This window comes from Canis aureus, chromosome 5, assembly GCF_053574225.1.
Source record: "Canis aureus isolate CA01 chromosome 5, VMU_Caureus_v.1.0, whole genome shotgun sequence".
NCBI classification, from domain to species: Eukaryota; Metazoa; Chordata; class Mammalia; order Carnivora; family Canidae; genus Canis; species Canis aureus.
In genome coordinates this window covers 81,762,630-81,777,008 of record NC_135615.1, presented here as the reverse complement: position 1 = coordinate 81,777,008, position 14,379 = coordinate 81,762,630, and the positions used below count along the sequence as shown (strand labels likewise).

At 47.5% G+C, this 14,379-nt stretch overlaps 1 protein-coding gene across 1 annotated transcript in view; it reads left to right on the top strand.

Moving 5' to 3' along the window:
- Positions 1-349: 349 nt before the first annotated feature.
- The window catches only part of PADI4 (peptidyl arginine deiminase 4), a 30,188-nt gene continuing 16,158 nt past the window's right edge, over positions 350-14,379 (top strand). Inside the window, exons 1-5 of the mRNA XM_077899431.1 lie at positions 350-506; positions 8,757-8,937; positions 10,668-10,734; positions 12,244-12,311; positions 13,506-13,623. Of these exons, the coding sequence (XP_077755557.1) occupies positions 415-506; positions 8,757-8,937; positions 10,668-10,734; positions 12,244-12,311; positions 13,506-13,623 (526 nt within the window). The 5' untranslated portion in view covers positions 350-414. The remainder of the gene's footprint in view (positions 507-8,756; positions 8,938-10,667; positions 10,735-12,243; positions 12,312-13,505; positions 13,624-14,379) is intronic.

Below are 14,379 nucleotides of genomic sequence, written 5' to 3'. Positions count from 1 at the left end.
GGGGGGTGAGCTCCAGCTGCGACCTCCCGAGCGCCTCCTCCTGTCTGAGACCGTGTTTGGCACCGCGAGGCAAGGTTGGCCGCCCTCAGGTGTTCACGGCCCCGGGCGCCCACGGGGCTGTGTCCGGAAGATGCACCCCTGCACTCGCCACCCCCCGGCGTCCTGAGCCCCGGGCCTTCCCGGGAGACTGACGGAGCCAGCCTGCCTGCCCTGGTTCTGGCACCGACGCTCACACGGCCCGGGTCCGAGGGGCAGCTGCGGGGCACGAAGGGTGGAGAGAACACGCCCCGGGACCTGAGTGGGGAGGGGCTGGGCCGCCTGTAAACCGCAGGTGCTGACTCATGGCTCTGCTGGGCCGTATAAAGGAAGCAGCCAAGGGGCTTCGTGCTGCTGGAGGGACGGGCTGGCAGGACCATGGCCCAGGGCTCGGTGATCCACGTGGCCCCGGAGCAGTCCACCTATGCCGTGTGCGTGCTGGGCACCGAAACTCAGCTGGATGTCTACAGGTGAGCAGGGCCGTCCCGGGGGCGGGGCACAGGGCCACGGAGGCTGGGGAGCAGGTTCCAACGGCACGGGGTGACGGGGTGTGCGGTTGGCTCCGGCTTCAGGCTGCGCCGGGGGAAAGCTGGAGGGTGGGACCTGAGTGGCCCAGGGATGTGCCTGGACTCAAGGCCTCACCACCAGTGAATTATCACAGGGCCCACAGGACCCTCTCCTTTCACCATTGAGGCACTGGAGCTCAGAGAGGGTCTGTGACTTGCCTGAGGCCACACAGCAGGTGTGCCCTGGGAGGAAGGCCGGGCCCTGGCTTCATGACCCACACCTGGTTCATGATGCAGATTGTTACCCCCTACCTCGCAGCCAAGCCTCGCTCCACGGCTGTGTAACATCATATGTGTGATGGGACAGGCTCTGGGGTTGGAAGAGGCTAGGGCGGGAGGGCCGTCCTTGCTGTGGGCCGGCTGGTGGCTTTGGCCAATGGAGCCTCACATTCCCCTTCTGTGAAATGGAGATAATACCCACTTCCTAGGGTGGTTAGAGGGATTAAATGAAAGACCATGGGAGTGTGTCAGTACTTAGCACAGAGCTGGACGTACTGCTGGTGTTTGTTCATCCATCCATCCATCCATCCATCCTTCCATCCTATACCGACTGAACACCTACTATGTGCCAAGCCTGGGCCAGGCTCTGGTTAAACAAAATGGTCTAGGGATGCTCAGCAAGTGCGCCCAGTTGGTGTCGTTGTAATGAGCAATAGTCGGGGCCTCCCCCGGCTTCCCCCCTCCAGGACATGTGTGGTCCTAGAACGGTGCCCACACGGGTGTCTGGGGCATTTCTTTAAACGTGTCACTGGCTGCCTGCATCTGGGCCTTGGTAGAGCAGCAGCAAAGGTCTGGGGGTGCTTCCTAGAGCTGTGGAGGGGAGGCAGGAGATGGGAGGTTGAGGGCAAAGGGAAAGAGAGGCCGAGGTCGCCTGAGGCCCCATGACCCTTCCGAGAGTGGGCTCCTCCTTCAGTGACACATCCCACCCCCTGCATGTCTCAGGGACAACAGCTGGGGCTGCCACCCGGCTGCCTACGCAGAACGCATTCATCAGCCTAACGAGGCAGGCAGTGCTGTTGCTCCCATTTGGCAGAAGGGGAAGCCGAGGCTCTGAGAGGTTTAGTAACTTCCCTGAGGCCACACAGCTCATAGGTTCAAACGCAGACAGCCTGGCTGAGACCCTTCCCTCTCACTTCCCACCTGCTCATGACAGCAGCCCCCGGCCAGCACCTTCAGCCTGTCCCCTGAGCGGCCACCGCCCTGACTGTGGCCTGGATTCTCTTCCTGCACAGACGGGCTGGCACTGCCTCCTCCCCAATGCTGCTCCCCTGACCTGCTCCCGGCACCTGCACACCACCCCCCGCTGGAGCATGACCTCTGTCACTGGGCTCAGAGCCCCCAGGGTTAGAAGCACAGGGCTGCAGAGGCAGGAGCAGACCCAGGGGTGTGGGCTCCTATCCAGAGCTGCCCTTACAAACGCTGCTTGTGATTTTTCACTCTGCACTTGGAAAGTACCTCTCCCGCAACGGGAAACACATTGATTATATTCCAGCAAAATCCCACTGACCTGAGATGAATACTGAAACCTGCGGAGGGCTTTCCGTGGTGCTTGTGGCTGGAGTCAGGGAGCTATCACGACCTCTGCTGCTAGGTGCCAGGTCCTTCTGTCCCTGATTTCTAATGAGCATCACACCCATTTTAGAGATGAGTAAACTGAGGTGTCAAGGTCATGCAAATTCAAGGTGAGGAAGCCAGGAAATTCAAACCCAGGACTATACAACCCCAAACTCATTCTGCTTCCCTAGCACATGTGGCCTCTGAGTGCTGTGGGGCTGGCCTCACTGGGCACTGCTGCCTGGTTGGTGGAGCTCAAGGAGCTTCCAGAGAGCTTGGGAGGCCTAGAATGGGGTGGAGTGGGGTGCGGTCTGGAAGTCGTCAACCACGAAAGATGGTAGATGCTCTGGCACTGCAATTAGGGGGATTCTCCTCTTCCTCCCAGTGTCTCCTTCTCAGCAGATGGCCACTCAGGGTGATGGCAGAGAGCATGGACAAGTCTCTGAGCCTCAGTTTACCCTTCTATAAAATGGGACTATTTGCATCCATGCTGCCAGGCTGTGGTGGGGGTTAAACTGCACGAGGCATGCCGAGTGTCTGGCAGGTGCCCCTTCCCGTAAGGATTGTGTGAGCCACTGAATGCGAGAGTGGCAGACGCTAAGTGCAGTCTTCTCTGTAGATTACCCTATGGCTTTTCACTTCACAGTGTCTTTTGATGAACAGAAGTTATTTATTCTCATCTAGTTGAACTTAAATCTTTTCTTTCTTTATCTTATTTTATTTTTAGATTTTATTTATTTATTTGACAGAGAGAGGTCACAAGCAGGGAGAGCAGCAGATAAAGGCAGAGGGAGAGGGAGAAGCAGACTCCCTGTGGAGCTGAAGGCAGATGCTTAACCCACTGAGCCTCCCAGGTGCCCCTTTCCTTTAATGTTTATTGCTTTTACATCTTGTTTAAGAAAGGGCATAAAGATGCCTGTGTCATCTTTTTTTTTTTAAAAGATGCCAACACTTACGATAAAACTCTCAGTAAACTTAGAGGGGAATTTCCTCAACCTGATAAAGAGTATCTACAAAAACCCGCAGCTAACATCAACCTGATGGTGAGAAACTTGCAGCTTTCCCACCAAAACCAGGAGCAAGGCAAAGAGTCCCCTCTCACCACTGCTTTTCAACATCATACTAAAATTCCTAGCAAGTGCAATGAGACTAGGAAGAGAAATATGAGAGATGCCAATCAGAAAGAAATAAACCTGTCTTTGTTTGCAGGTGATGTGATCATCTGTGTAGAAAATCCAAATGAATTAATTAAAAAAAATCCTAAAACTAACAAGCTATTATGGCAAGATGACAAGATACAGTGTTAAAAAGTCCATCATTTCCCTACTTACCAGCAAAAAACAAGTGGAGTTTGAAATTTAAAAACACGATACTACTGACATTTGCATTCTCCCCAAAATGAAATACTTAGGTATAATCCTAATAAAATAAGTATAATATCTATATGAGGAAACTACAAAACTGCTGAAAGAAATCAGAGCAGTAAATAAATAGAGAGATATTCCATGTTCATAGATAGGAAGATTCATATTGTCAAGGTGCCGGTTCTTCCCAGCTTGATCTATAGATTCAATGCAATCCCATTTTGTGGATATTGACAAACTGATTCTAAAGTTTAAATGGAGAGGTAAAAAACGCAGAATAGCTAACACAGTATTGAAGGAGAAGAAAGTTGGAGAACTGACATTATATTATAAAGACTTATTATAAAGTTATAATCAAGACAGTGTGGTATTGGCAAACAAAGAGAACTAAATAAATGGAACAGAGTAGAAAGCCCAGGAATGGGTCCACATAAGTACAATCAACTGACCTCTGAGAAAAAGCAAAGGCAATACAATGGAAAAAGGAGGTTTTTCCAAAAAATGGTACTGGAAGAACTGGACATCCACATCCAAAAAAGGAATCTAGACTCAGACCTTACACCCTTCACAAAAATTAACTCAGGATAGGCCATAGACCTAAATGTAAAACAGAAAACTATAAAATTCTCAGGAGGTAACACAGGAGAAAATCTAGACGACCTTGGGTTTGGCAGTGACTTTTTAAATATGACACAAAAGGTGCCATCTAGAAAAGAAAAGACAGAATTAATAAGTTGGACTTTATTAAAATTTCAAAGTTCTGCTCTAAAAAAGACTGTAAAGTGAGTAAAAAAGACAAAGCACAGATTGGGAGAAAATATTTACAAAAGGTACATCTGATAAAGGATTGTTGCCCAAAACACACAAAACATTTTTTTTAAGATTTTATTTATTTATTCATGAGAGACCCAGAGAGAGAGGCAGAGACACAGGCAGAGGGAGAAGCAGGCTCCCTGCAGGGAGCATGATGCGGGACTCGATCCCGGGACCCTGGGATCATGAGCTGAGCTGAAGGCAGACGCTCCACTGCTGAGCTACCCAGGAGTCCCTATACAAATAACTCTTAAAACAACTATGAACAACCTGGTTAAAAAATGGGCTAAAATCTTAACAGACCAAAGAAGGTATGCGAATGGCAGGGAGGCATGTGAAAGATGCTCCACCGCGAGATATGCCATCAGGGAAATGCAAATTAAAACAACCATGAGATGCTGCTTCATACCTATTAGAATGGCCAAAATCCAGAACACTGAGAACACCAAATGCTGGACAGGATGCAGACGAATAGGAACTCTGATTCCATTGCTGGCGATCATGCAAGATGGGATAGCCACTTTGGAAGACAGTTTGGTGATTTCCTATAAAATTAAACATACTCTTGTCATACAGTCCAGTAATTAGACTCCTCGGTATTTATCCAAAGGGATTGAAAACTTATGTCCATGTAGGGCACCTCCCTGCATGGAGCCTGCTTCTCCCTCTGCCTGTGTCTCTGCCTCTCTCTCTCTCTCTGTGTGGGTCTCTCATGAATAAAGAAATTTTAAAAATCTTTTAAAAAAAGAAAATTTATATCCACATAAAATTTGCACATGGACGTTTAGAGCAGCTTTGTCCACAGTTGCCAAAACCTGGAAGCAACCAAGAAACCTTTCAGTAGGTGAATGGATGAACAAGCTGTGGCCCATCTAGGCCACGGAATATTATTTAGTGTTAAGAAGAAATGAGCTATCAAGCCATGAAAAAACACGGAGGAAACTTAAAATGCATATTACTAAGAAAGAAGCCAATTTGAAAAGGCTACTATGACCCTGGCTGTATGATATTCTGGAAAAGACAGAAGTATGGCAACAGTAAAATATCAGTGGTTGCCAGGGGTTGGGGGAAGGAGGGATAAGTAGGCAGAGCACAGAGGGTATTTGGGGCGATGACACTACTCTGTATGATACCATAATGGTGGCTGCAAATCATTATATGTACATTTGTTTAAATTCATAGAATGCACAACACCAGGAGGGAAACATAATGTAAACTGTGGATTTGGGGCGTTTATGATGTAACAGCGTTGGCCTACCAATTTTAGTAAATGTTCCACTCCAGGGGATGATGCTAATAATGGGGCAGGCTGTGCATGGGAGCGGGGGGCAAGGGATACGCGGGAAATCTCTGTACCTTCCTCTCAATTTTACTATAAACCTAAAACTTCTCTAAAAGAGATCTATTTTTTTTTAAATATTCAAATGTTTGCCTTTCATTTTTAAGTCTTAAATCCACCTGGAGCTTGTTTTTGTATATGGTGTGAAGGTGGGATCAGTTTAATTATTTATCCTATTTAACTGTCGTCCATCTGGACAAGCCATTGTCCCAGCACCATTTGTGATGTCATTTTTCCCTTTGCCCGGTTATCTGCAAGACCACCTCTGTCACAAATCAAGGACAGTCTCTCTCAGCTATATCTATTGTTTGTCCCTGCCTGAGCCATCACAGCACCATCCATGGCTTTCTGGTAACTTACACCTGGTAGAGCAAGTCCCTCACCTTTTGCTATTTTTCCTTCAGGAGTACGTCGACTGTCTTAGCAGCTTGGTTTTGTCAATCTTGGAATCAACTTGTCAAAGTCCATGAAATGTCCTAGAATTCCATTGAATATATCCATTCATTTGGAGGGAATTCATACATTAATGATATTAAGCTTTTCTAACTATGTGGTATTTCTTTCTATTAATCTGTGTCTTCTCTAGTGCTTTGAATAGGTTTGTTTTTCTCCATAAAATCCTTACATATCTTTTGTTAGATGTAGCCTAAGTACTTTAGAGGGATTTTTCCTAATGTAAATTATATCTGCTTATAAAAATTATTTTTCTAACTATTGCTGATGTACAGAAAGGCAGCTGATTTTTGCCTCTCCACCTTACTACCTACCTTATTAAATTCTTAGTGTATCTTTTAAATTCAAGGTTTAAAGTTTGGGGGAGAGGTTGCAGATAATCATGCTCTGGGATTTTTGTAACCTTTTATCAATTATCTACAAAATAATCTGCTTTTCCTATACGGATTTTTTTCATTTTTCTATTTTTTTCCTTTGATCAATCTTGCCAGAGGTTTACCAGTTGTATCAGTCTATTTTGGCTCTGTTGATTTACCTGTTTTATATTTCACAGATTTCTACCATCTTTATTTTCTTTTTGGGGGGGGGGCGTAGATTACATTGTATTTGATTTTTCTGTTTTATCCTATATACTCATTGTTTAGCTTTTCTCTTCTTTTTGAAGATCTAGGCATTTAAGGCACAAAGCAACACCTTTAGCTCCCCCAAAAGTGTTGAAATGTAGCATTTTTAAAGTATTGCTCAGTTCTAAGTATTATTATTTAATTTCCATTCATTGTCCTTTGCCTTGTTAAGTTATATAGAAGTCTGATTTTAAAATTGCCAAGTGTATGGGGTATTTAAAAATGAACTTTATGGGGATCCCTGGGTGGCGCAGCGGTTTGGCGCCTGCCTTTGGCCCAGGGCGCGATCCCGGAGACCCGGGATCGAATCCCACGTCGGGCTTCCGGTGCATGGAGCCTGCTTCTCCCTCTGCCTGTGTCTCTGCCCCCCCCCCCTCTCTCTCTCTCTCTCTCTCTCTCTGTGACTATCATAAATAAATAAAAAAAATTTAAATAAATAAATAAATAAATAAAAATGAACTTTATGTTAGTGGTTCCTAGCTTAGTTACGTTCTGATCAAAGAATGTGCTACCTACACTGTATGTGACCTGTTCTTTAACGTTTGTTGCAACTTTGCTTTGATAGCCAACTATGTGATCAATGTTTTTTACTGATCCACGTGCACTTTGCTTGGGAAAATGTATATTCACTAGTTGTGGAGCAAGGAATTCTATATATATGTACCAAATTGAGCTTGTCAATTGTGTTACTAATTTTTTGTCTGCTTAATCTTGTGTTGATTGAGAAAAAAGACTTGAAGTCTTCAACTATGATCATGGCTTTATTAAAAATTTATTAATTTTTTTATACAAAATTAATTTTGTCTGATATTAACATACCCACTCCAGCTCCCTTTTGATCAGTATTGGCTTAATCTATGTTTTTCCTTTCCTTTATATTTCATCTTTTCTGGATCCTTATATTTTAGAAGGGTGCCTCTTATAAATATTATATAGATGAGTTTTGTTTCTTTAAGTCAAAACTCTCTTTTAACTAGTAACATTGATACATTGACAGTTATTTTGATTATTCATATATTTGGACTTGTTTTTACCCCTTTGGTATTTTTATCTGTACAGTTTTTTTTTCTTGGCGCACTTGGGTGGCTCAGTCAGTTAAGCATCTGCCTTTGGCTCAGGTCATGATCTGGGGATCCTGGGGTCAAGCCTCAGGTTGGGCTCCCTGCTCAGCAGAGAGTCTGTTTCTGTCTTCCCCTCTACCCATCCCCACCATTCATTCTCTCTCTCTTCCCTTCTCCCTCTCCCTCTCTTAAATAAAAAATAAAATAAAATCTTTAAAGAATAGATAATTTAGTGGGGTACACAATTCTAAGTAACAGTTTTTTTTTTTTCAAAAATATCTTGAAGATTCATGTTATTCAACTGTCTTCTGGATTTCATTGTTGCTATTAGGAAGCCTGCTTTTAATCTACTAGTAATTCCATTGTAGATGTTCTCACTCTCCTTTCTGGATACCTTCAATATCTCCTCTTTGTTTTTGGTGTTCCTCAGTTTAACCCCCATGGTGTGTATGTGTGTGTGTGCATGCGCATACAGAGAAGGGAGTCCTTGGAGATCCTCCCTTATGTCTCATGATCTCAACAGTGCCCTAAAAAGTATACTTTAATCAGGATCTAGTTGTTTTGTAAGAGGAAGGTCCTTCAGAGTACTGGCGCACCATATTCCAGAAGCAGAAGTCTGTGGTTGTTTACAAATACACGGTCCTCTGTGTGCACACTTGTGTGGTGTAAACTCTGGGTGTGCTGTCTGCTGTACATATACATCTGTGTGTGCCTTTGGTAAGCACATAGCTCTGTAATTCTCCTAGTTCAAATATAAGTCCTTCAGGTCAGGAGATTTTTTGTTTGTTTGTTTCTTACTACCTCCCAACAACCTCACAGCACTTACCCCTACAGTCAGGGTCACCTGGCTGCCATGTGGTGTTTACACTTGTTGATTGAAAAGCAAGAATGTGGGGCCAGGCCTCCCTCACTATGTCCCTCTGTCCTCTCCACTGTCTCATCCACAGCTCTGCCCCCACGGGCTACACGTCCTTCAGCATCAATGCCTCCCCAGGAGTGGTCGTGGATGTTGGCCACAGCCGTCCAGCCAAAAAGAATTCCACAGGTTCCTCCAAGTGGTCCCTGGACCCCAGCCTGGAGGTGAGCCTGAGGATGAGAGCCGCCAGCAGTAGCACAGGTGACCAAAAGGTGAGTGTGGCAGCTGTGAGGTGGGATGTGTGAGAGGAGGTCAGCAGGTTGCAGCAGGTCAGCTACCCATGGTCTGTCTCGCATTGTCCCATAGCCCTTGTAGAGCTTCCTCCTCTCTGGATACTATGGTGACTATTCCAGCTACGGCATCCTCACAGACAATACAGGGATGCCAGGGGTTCATAGAGGCCGGGGTTTTACTAAATTCATCCATTAGCAGAGTTTAGTATTCACCTTCACCTCCTACATGCTGGGCACTACCAGGCTCTGGAGACACAGAAGGGAACAGATCAGGTGAGGTTGCAGCCTGCAGGGGGCTTACAACCAACACATGTAATGGCTTACAGGTAAGCCATTATAAGTGGTGGTGGGGGCTCTAAGGCCACAGCCTGGCAGGCTGGGAAGCTCTGCTCCATGTCCATTCGTTTCCTGTGGCCCCTGGACAAATGACCACAAATTACTGGTTTATATCAACAGAGATGTATCCTCTCTGGAGGACAAAAGCCCAAAATCAAGGTGTCTGCGAGCGGCACTCCTTCTGGAGGCTCCGGGGGAGAACCAGTTCTTTGCATCCTTCAGCTTCAGTTTCCTAAACTCGTGGCCATGTCACTCTGATCTCTGCCTCTGTGGTCTCGGTCCCCCTCCTCAGGCTGTCAAATCTCCCTCTGCCTCACTCTTATGAGGACACTAGTCGTTGGATTTAAGTCCTCCCTGGGTAATCCATCCATTTCAAGATGGTCTTGAAATGACCATCTCATTTCAAGACCCTTATCTACATCTGCAAAGACCTTTTTTTCCAAATAAGGTCACATTCATAGATTTCAGGGATTTGGCTGTGGACATAGCTTTTTCAGGACCACCACTGAACTCATTGCATCCCCCTGTGACTGCAGATGGGCTCAACAGGGCCCTTTGGGGTTCCCACAGAGATCTGGGCCAATGAGCACTTGTTTCCAGCAGGGCAGGCCAAGCAGTCTTCACCTTGGGGCAGAATTGTTGCCTGCTGTAGGAGCATAGAACTTGGGCATCAAAGTAGGTTGGTGAGGATGCAATCAGAGGAAAGTTCCTGGAAGAGATGGCAAGCTAAAGGATGCGAGGAATGACCCACCTCAGAGAGGGAAAGTGGAGTGAGAACTCTACGGGGCATGTGGCCTGTATGCACACTCTAGATGAAGAGATGACCAGGCATGTGTTGGGGAAACTGAGGAAGATCTATCTGGCAAGAAAAGATGGTGAAGAGGGAAGTGGGGAATGAGGGAGCAGTATTAGAGAGTTTGGCATCAGGGATGTCATTTTCTGAAGGCAACAGGAAGCCAGGGAAAACCTGTCATCCAGGGAGTTAGAAGTCTGCCCATCTTAGAAAGACCCCGTGGGCTGCAGTGTCCTGAGTAGATTGGATCCAGGCAATCCACTAGAGGCTGATGCCATGGCCTAGACATGAGACGATGGTGGCCGTGACATCTCCCTGGATCCCCACTATCTATGGGACAGACCCAAACAGCCCTTCCATTCCTGGCTCCCACAGCACCCTCATCTAAGTGGCGTAGGCATTGGAGTACTTTGCTACCCCTCCGTGCCCACCGGTTGGGATGCTTCTTATAGGCTGGCACCACTTCTTGCTCATCCTTGTCTCTTCCTCGGCCTCTCACCCTGAACTGGCACACAGCAGGGGCCTAGTTAGTTTGTTGAATGACTAAGAGAAGACCTTCGTGGTTTGCTCTGTCCTTTAGGTTCAGATTTCATACTATGGACCCAAGACCAACCCAGTCCAAGCCCTGCTCTATGTCACCGGTGTTGGTAAGTGAATGACCAGGATCTTGGGATGCCACTGCCTTTCCCTCCACACACACGCCCTTGCTATGGGTCTCTCCAGGAGAAACTACACTCTGGAGCTTACCTTAGACCGAGCGGAGAAAAGGGACAATTTCTAGCTAGTCATATATGTGGTGGCTCATAAATATCCCCTCCCCAGTTTATGAGCCATAAATTCAACTGGGAAGAGAGGAGAGTGCATTTACAGGGAGTTCAGTTACATCTTAATGTTTTCTCAACTTAGGAAGTGATGCATGGATTTCCACATATGAATCTCTACACCTTTTTGATACTTCAAATATCTATAAGAAACATAGATGATGTCAATGTCATATACGATAATATATATACTGATATTTCCCAAATGCCATGACTTCCATCCCATCTTTACTGTTTTGCTGTATCAATGATCTGCACAGACTCATATTTATTTCACACTCTTCTTTAAATCACTTTCTAACTTGACCTCATCTTGAACAATAATATGGTAAGATGACTATTACCACTTAGATGGGCACTAAACGTCAGAGCAGCATGTGAAAACTTCAGGTTTCATTTCGTTGATGAATTTCATTTGGTAATACACATTTATTTCATGAGCACACATTTAAATCATATGAATAACATAGCACTCATTCTATACCAGGCACTGCACTGAGACCCTACATTTAAACCCTACAACAATGCCGTGAAATCGGCACTATTATATCCATTTTACAGATGAGTAAACTGAGGCACAAGGGGTAGACAGACTTGCCTAAGTTCATGCAGCTGGTTAGTGAAGGAGCCAGGAAATCCAGAGCCTAGACTCTCTGCCGCTCTGGCCTGACACTAACACACGGCTATGGGTGTGTTTAAAAGGTCATCCAGGTCAGTGTCCTCCCGTGAGCCCCCCACGTCGCTACATACAATGTAGGCACATGGATCTATGTCACTGGAAAAACTGATCACGTGTTCTGATGAGGGCGGGAAGGATTTAGAAACAGATGTGTGCTTTCTCGGTCTTGACATTTGGATAGAGTGGGGTGTGTATGATTTGGCCCCAGTGCAGCTATAATGCACACAAAGAAGAGCCAGGTGGGGTTGGAGTAACCACTGTGTCCCCCACCCCGAGGTCACTGGGGGCTGGAGTTGGGGCCAGAGGCCTGTGAGAGCCTGGCTAAGTGTCTTTGCAGGGGTTTTGCACCAAGCGTCCCATTGGGGTGGCTGGGAATTCTTTCTGGGCCCCTGAAGGTGGCCAGGTGTGTTGGCCTCAGCTGTGGCAAAGGAGGATGGGTGTGGCCAGAAGCTCCAGCTCTGCTGTCCTAGTTGCAGTCAAACATCTTCCCTGGGGACATGGGGGTGTCCTTGAATTTGTCTCCTCTGAAGGGGAGGGAGAGAAGCCATGGGGCAGGTCATCCCCGGGGTTGGGGGGAGGATTATCCGGTGGGACCACGCGGAGTGCCTGCCCTCGTGCCCTCACCAACCCTCTCCTCTCACTTGGTGGGATTGCAGAAATCTCCCTGAGCGCCGACATCGCCCGCACGGGCAAAGTGAAGCCTGCCGGAGCCAAGAAGGGCCAGGTACGCTGAGCCACCTGGCCACCAGGTGCTCCCCCTCCGCTGGGTTCTCCTCTGGTGCCCCCTGGTGGTGGCCACACGAATGGCCGCCTGTCCCTTGAAGAACAGCAGAAAGGAGAAACCCCAAATTGCCTTTGCCATTTTGCTCTATGTATTTCCCCATCTCTTTTGCAAAACTAGATTCTCACTGGTTGTGAGTCCCGAGAATGTGTTGTCCCACAAATTCGAAACTACAGAGTCACCCAGTTAATGCACAGCCGAGAAAAAAATTTGTAGGCAGTTCTTCACTCGGGTGGGAGGGGGGAATAAAACTCCCCCACCCCAGGGTTTCTGGGCTGGTGGGAGAGGGTCCCGCGGAGCTGCCCACCAGGAGTGAAGACTAGAGAAAGGGCGACCTGGCAGGGGGCAGAGGAGGGAAGGAGCCACGCGGGGGCAGGAGAGTCTGGAGCCAAAGGCAGAGTAAGTGGGGTGTGCAGAAGCGGGGCGTGCAGGTGGCCTTAACTGGGTCTGCGGAAAAACCTCAGGGTGTCCCTGAAACCCCAAAGCCGCCTGCACGGTTTAATGCTGGTGTGCACTTTAGGAGGACATGGGCCACCAAGAGATGAGGATCCCTCTGTGGGGTCAGCCAAGAGGGGAGGGAGGAATTACGACCTTGGAGTGGAATCCACGCTTACGTCCCACCCAGAACGCGGTCATTCCCCGGGGCCAACGCTGTCCTGCAAACCAAGACGTCATCACTAATATATCCCTGCCGGGAGGGGCTGCTTAATTTGCTTTGATCTTTGGACACACAGCAACTGGCTGCTAAGAATAGCACCCACACTTTGGTGAATGAGTAATTAAGAGTTCACACAAGAGCAACTATTGAGATTAGGATCTTGACATAAATATTCAGCACGGTCCGATTTGCCAATCCGACAGTTTTTTAAAAGCTGTGAAAATCAGTTTTGCAAGACAGCAAAACTTTTTTTTTTTTTTTTGAAGTGGATGAATTGCATTTTTGGTGAATTTGTTTAGGATTTTTGGAGCAGGCAAACAAGACTCTCTTGGGAACCAAAGAATTAGCTGGTGTAGGATCGAGATGTGTAAATGGCACAAGACTATCGAGGTGCTGGGGAAAGGTGGCTGGGCTTCCCCACGAGTTGGAGGGACGCACACGGTTGCTCAACATGCCCCGTCTCTGCTGGGTGTCCACAGAGGACCTGGACCTGGGGCCCCCACGGGCAAGGCGCCATCCTGCTGGTGAACTGTGACAGAGACCAGCCCAAATCTTCCACCATGGACTGCAAGGATGATGAGGTGGTTGACAGCAAAGGTAAGGACCCCCACACCCAGCCTCCCCCCTGCCCAGAGAGTAAGGGAAATAGAGCTTTGTCTTTTTGTAAAACCCTCCTGTCTACGCAGCCTGAGCTTAGTATCAGGCCTCAGGAATGGGGGTTATAAGAAGCGTGTTCTTATTAGCTTGTTCATTGGGTTTTTCTTTTTAAGATTTTATTTATTTATTCATGACAGACACAGAGAGAGGCAGAGACACAGGCAGAGGGAGAAGCAGGCTCCCTGCGGGGAGCCCGGTGTAGGACTCAATCCTGGGACCCCGGGATTGTGACCTGAGCTGAAGGCATGACCCGCTGAGCCACCCGGCTGTCCCTAGCTTGTCCATTGTATAAGAAGAGTAGACAAGATCCTGAGAGGGTAGGTGACCCACCCAAGGTCACACAGTAGCCAGAGAAGAGCTGGGACCAGACCCGAGTCTCCCAACGCCTCTGGGCCCCATGTTCCCATCTGCTGCCCGACCTACATTTCTGCTCTTGAGTCAAACCCTGGGACCTGGGGAATAAATCAAAATGAAAGCCTCACTACTGCCCCAAAGTCAAGTCTAGCCACCCTGCCCCCTGCTGGACACTGCTCTGACCACCTCAGAATCACTAACTCATCCGATCCTTGAGTACAAGGCTTGGAGGTACGTCCTGTCCTCATCCCCATTTTATAGCGGGGGAAACTGAGGCACAGGGAGGGGAAGCAATTTGCTTAAGGTCACACAGCCGGTAAGTCACAAGCTCTGGATCTGGGC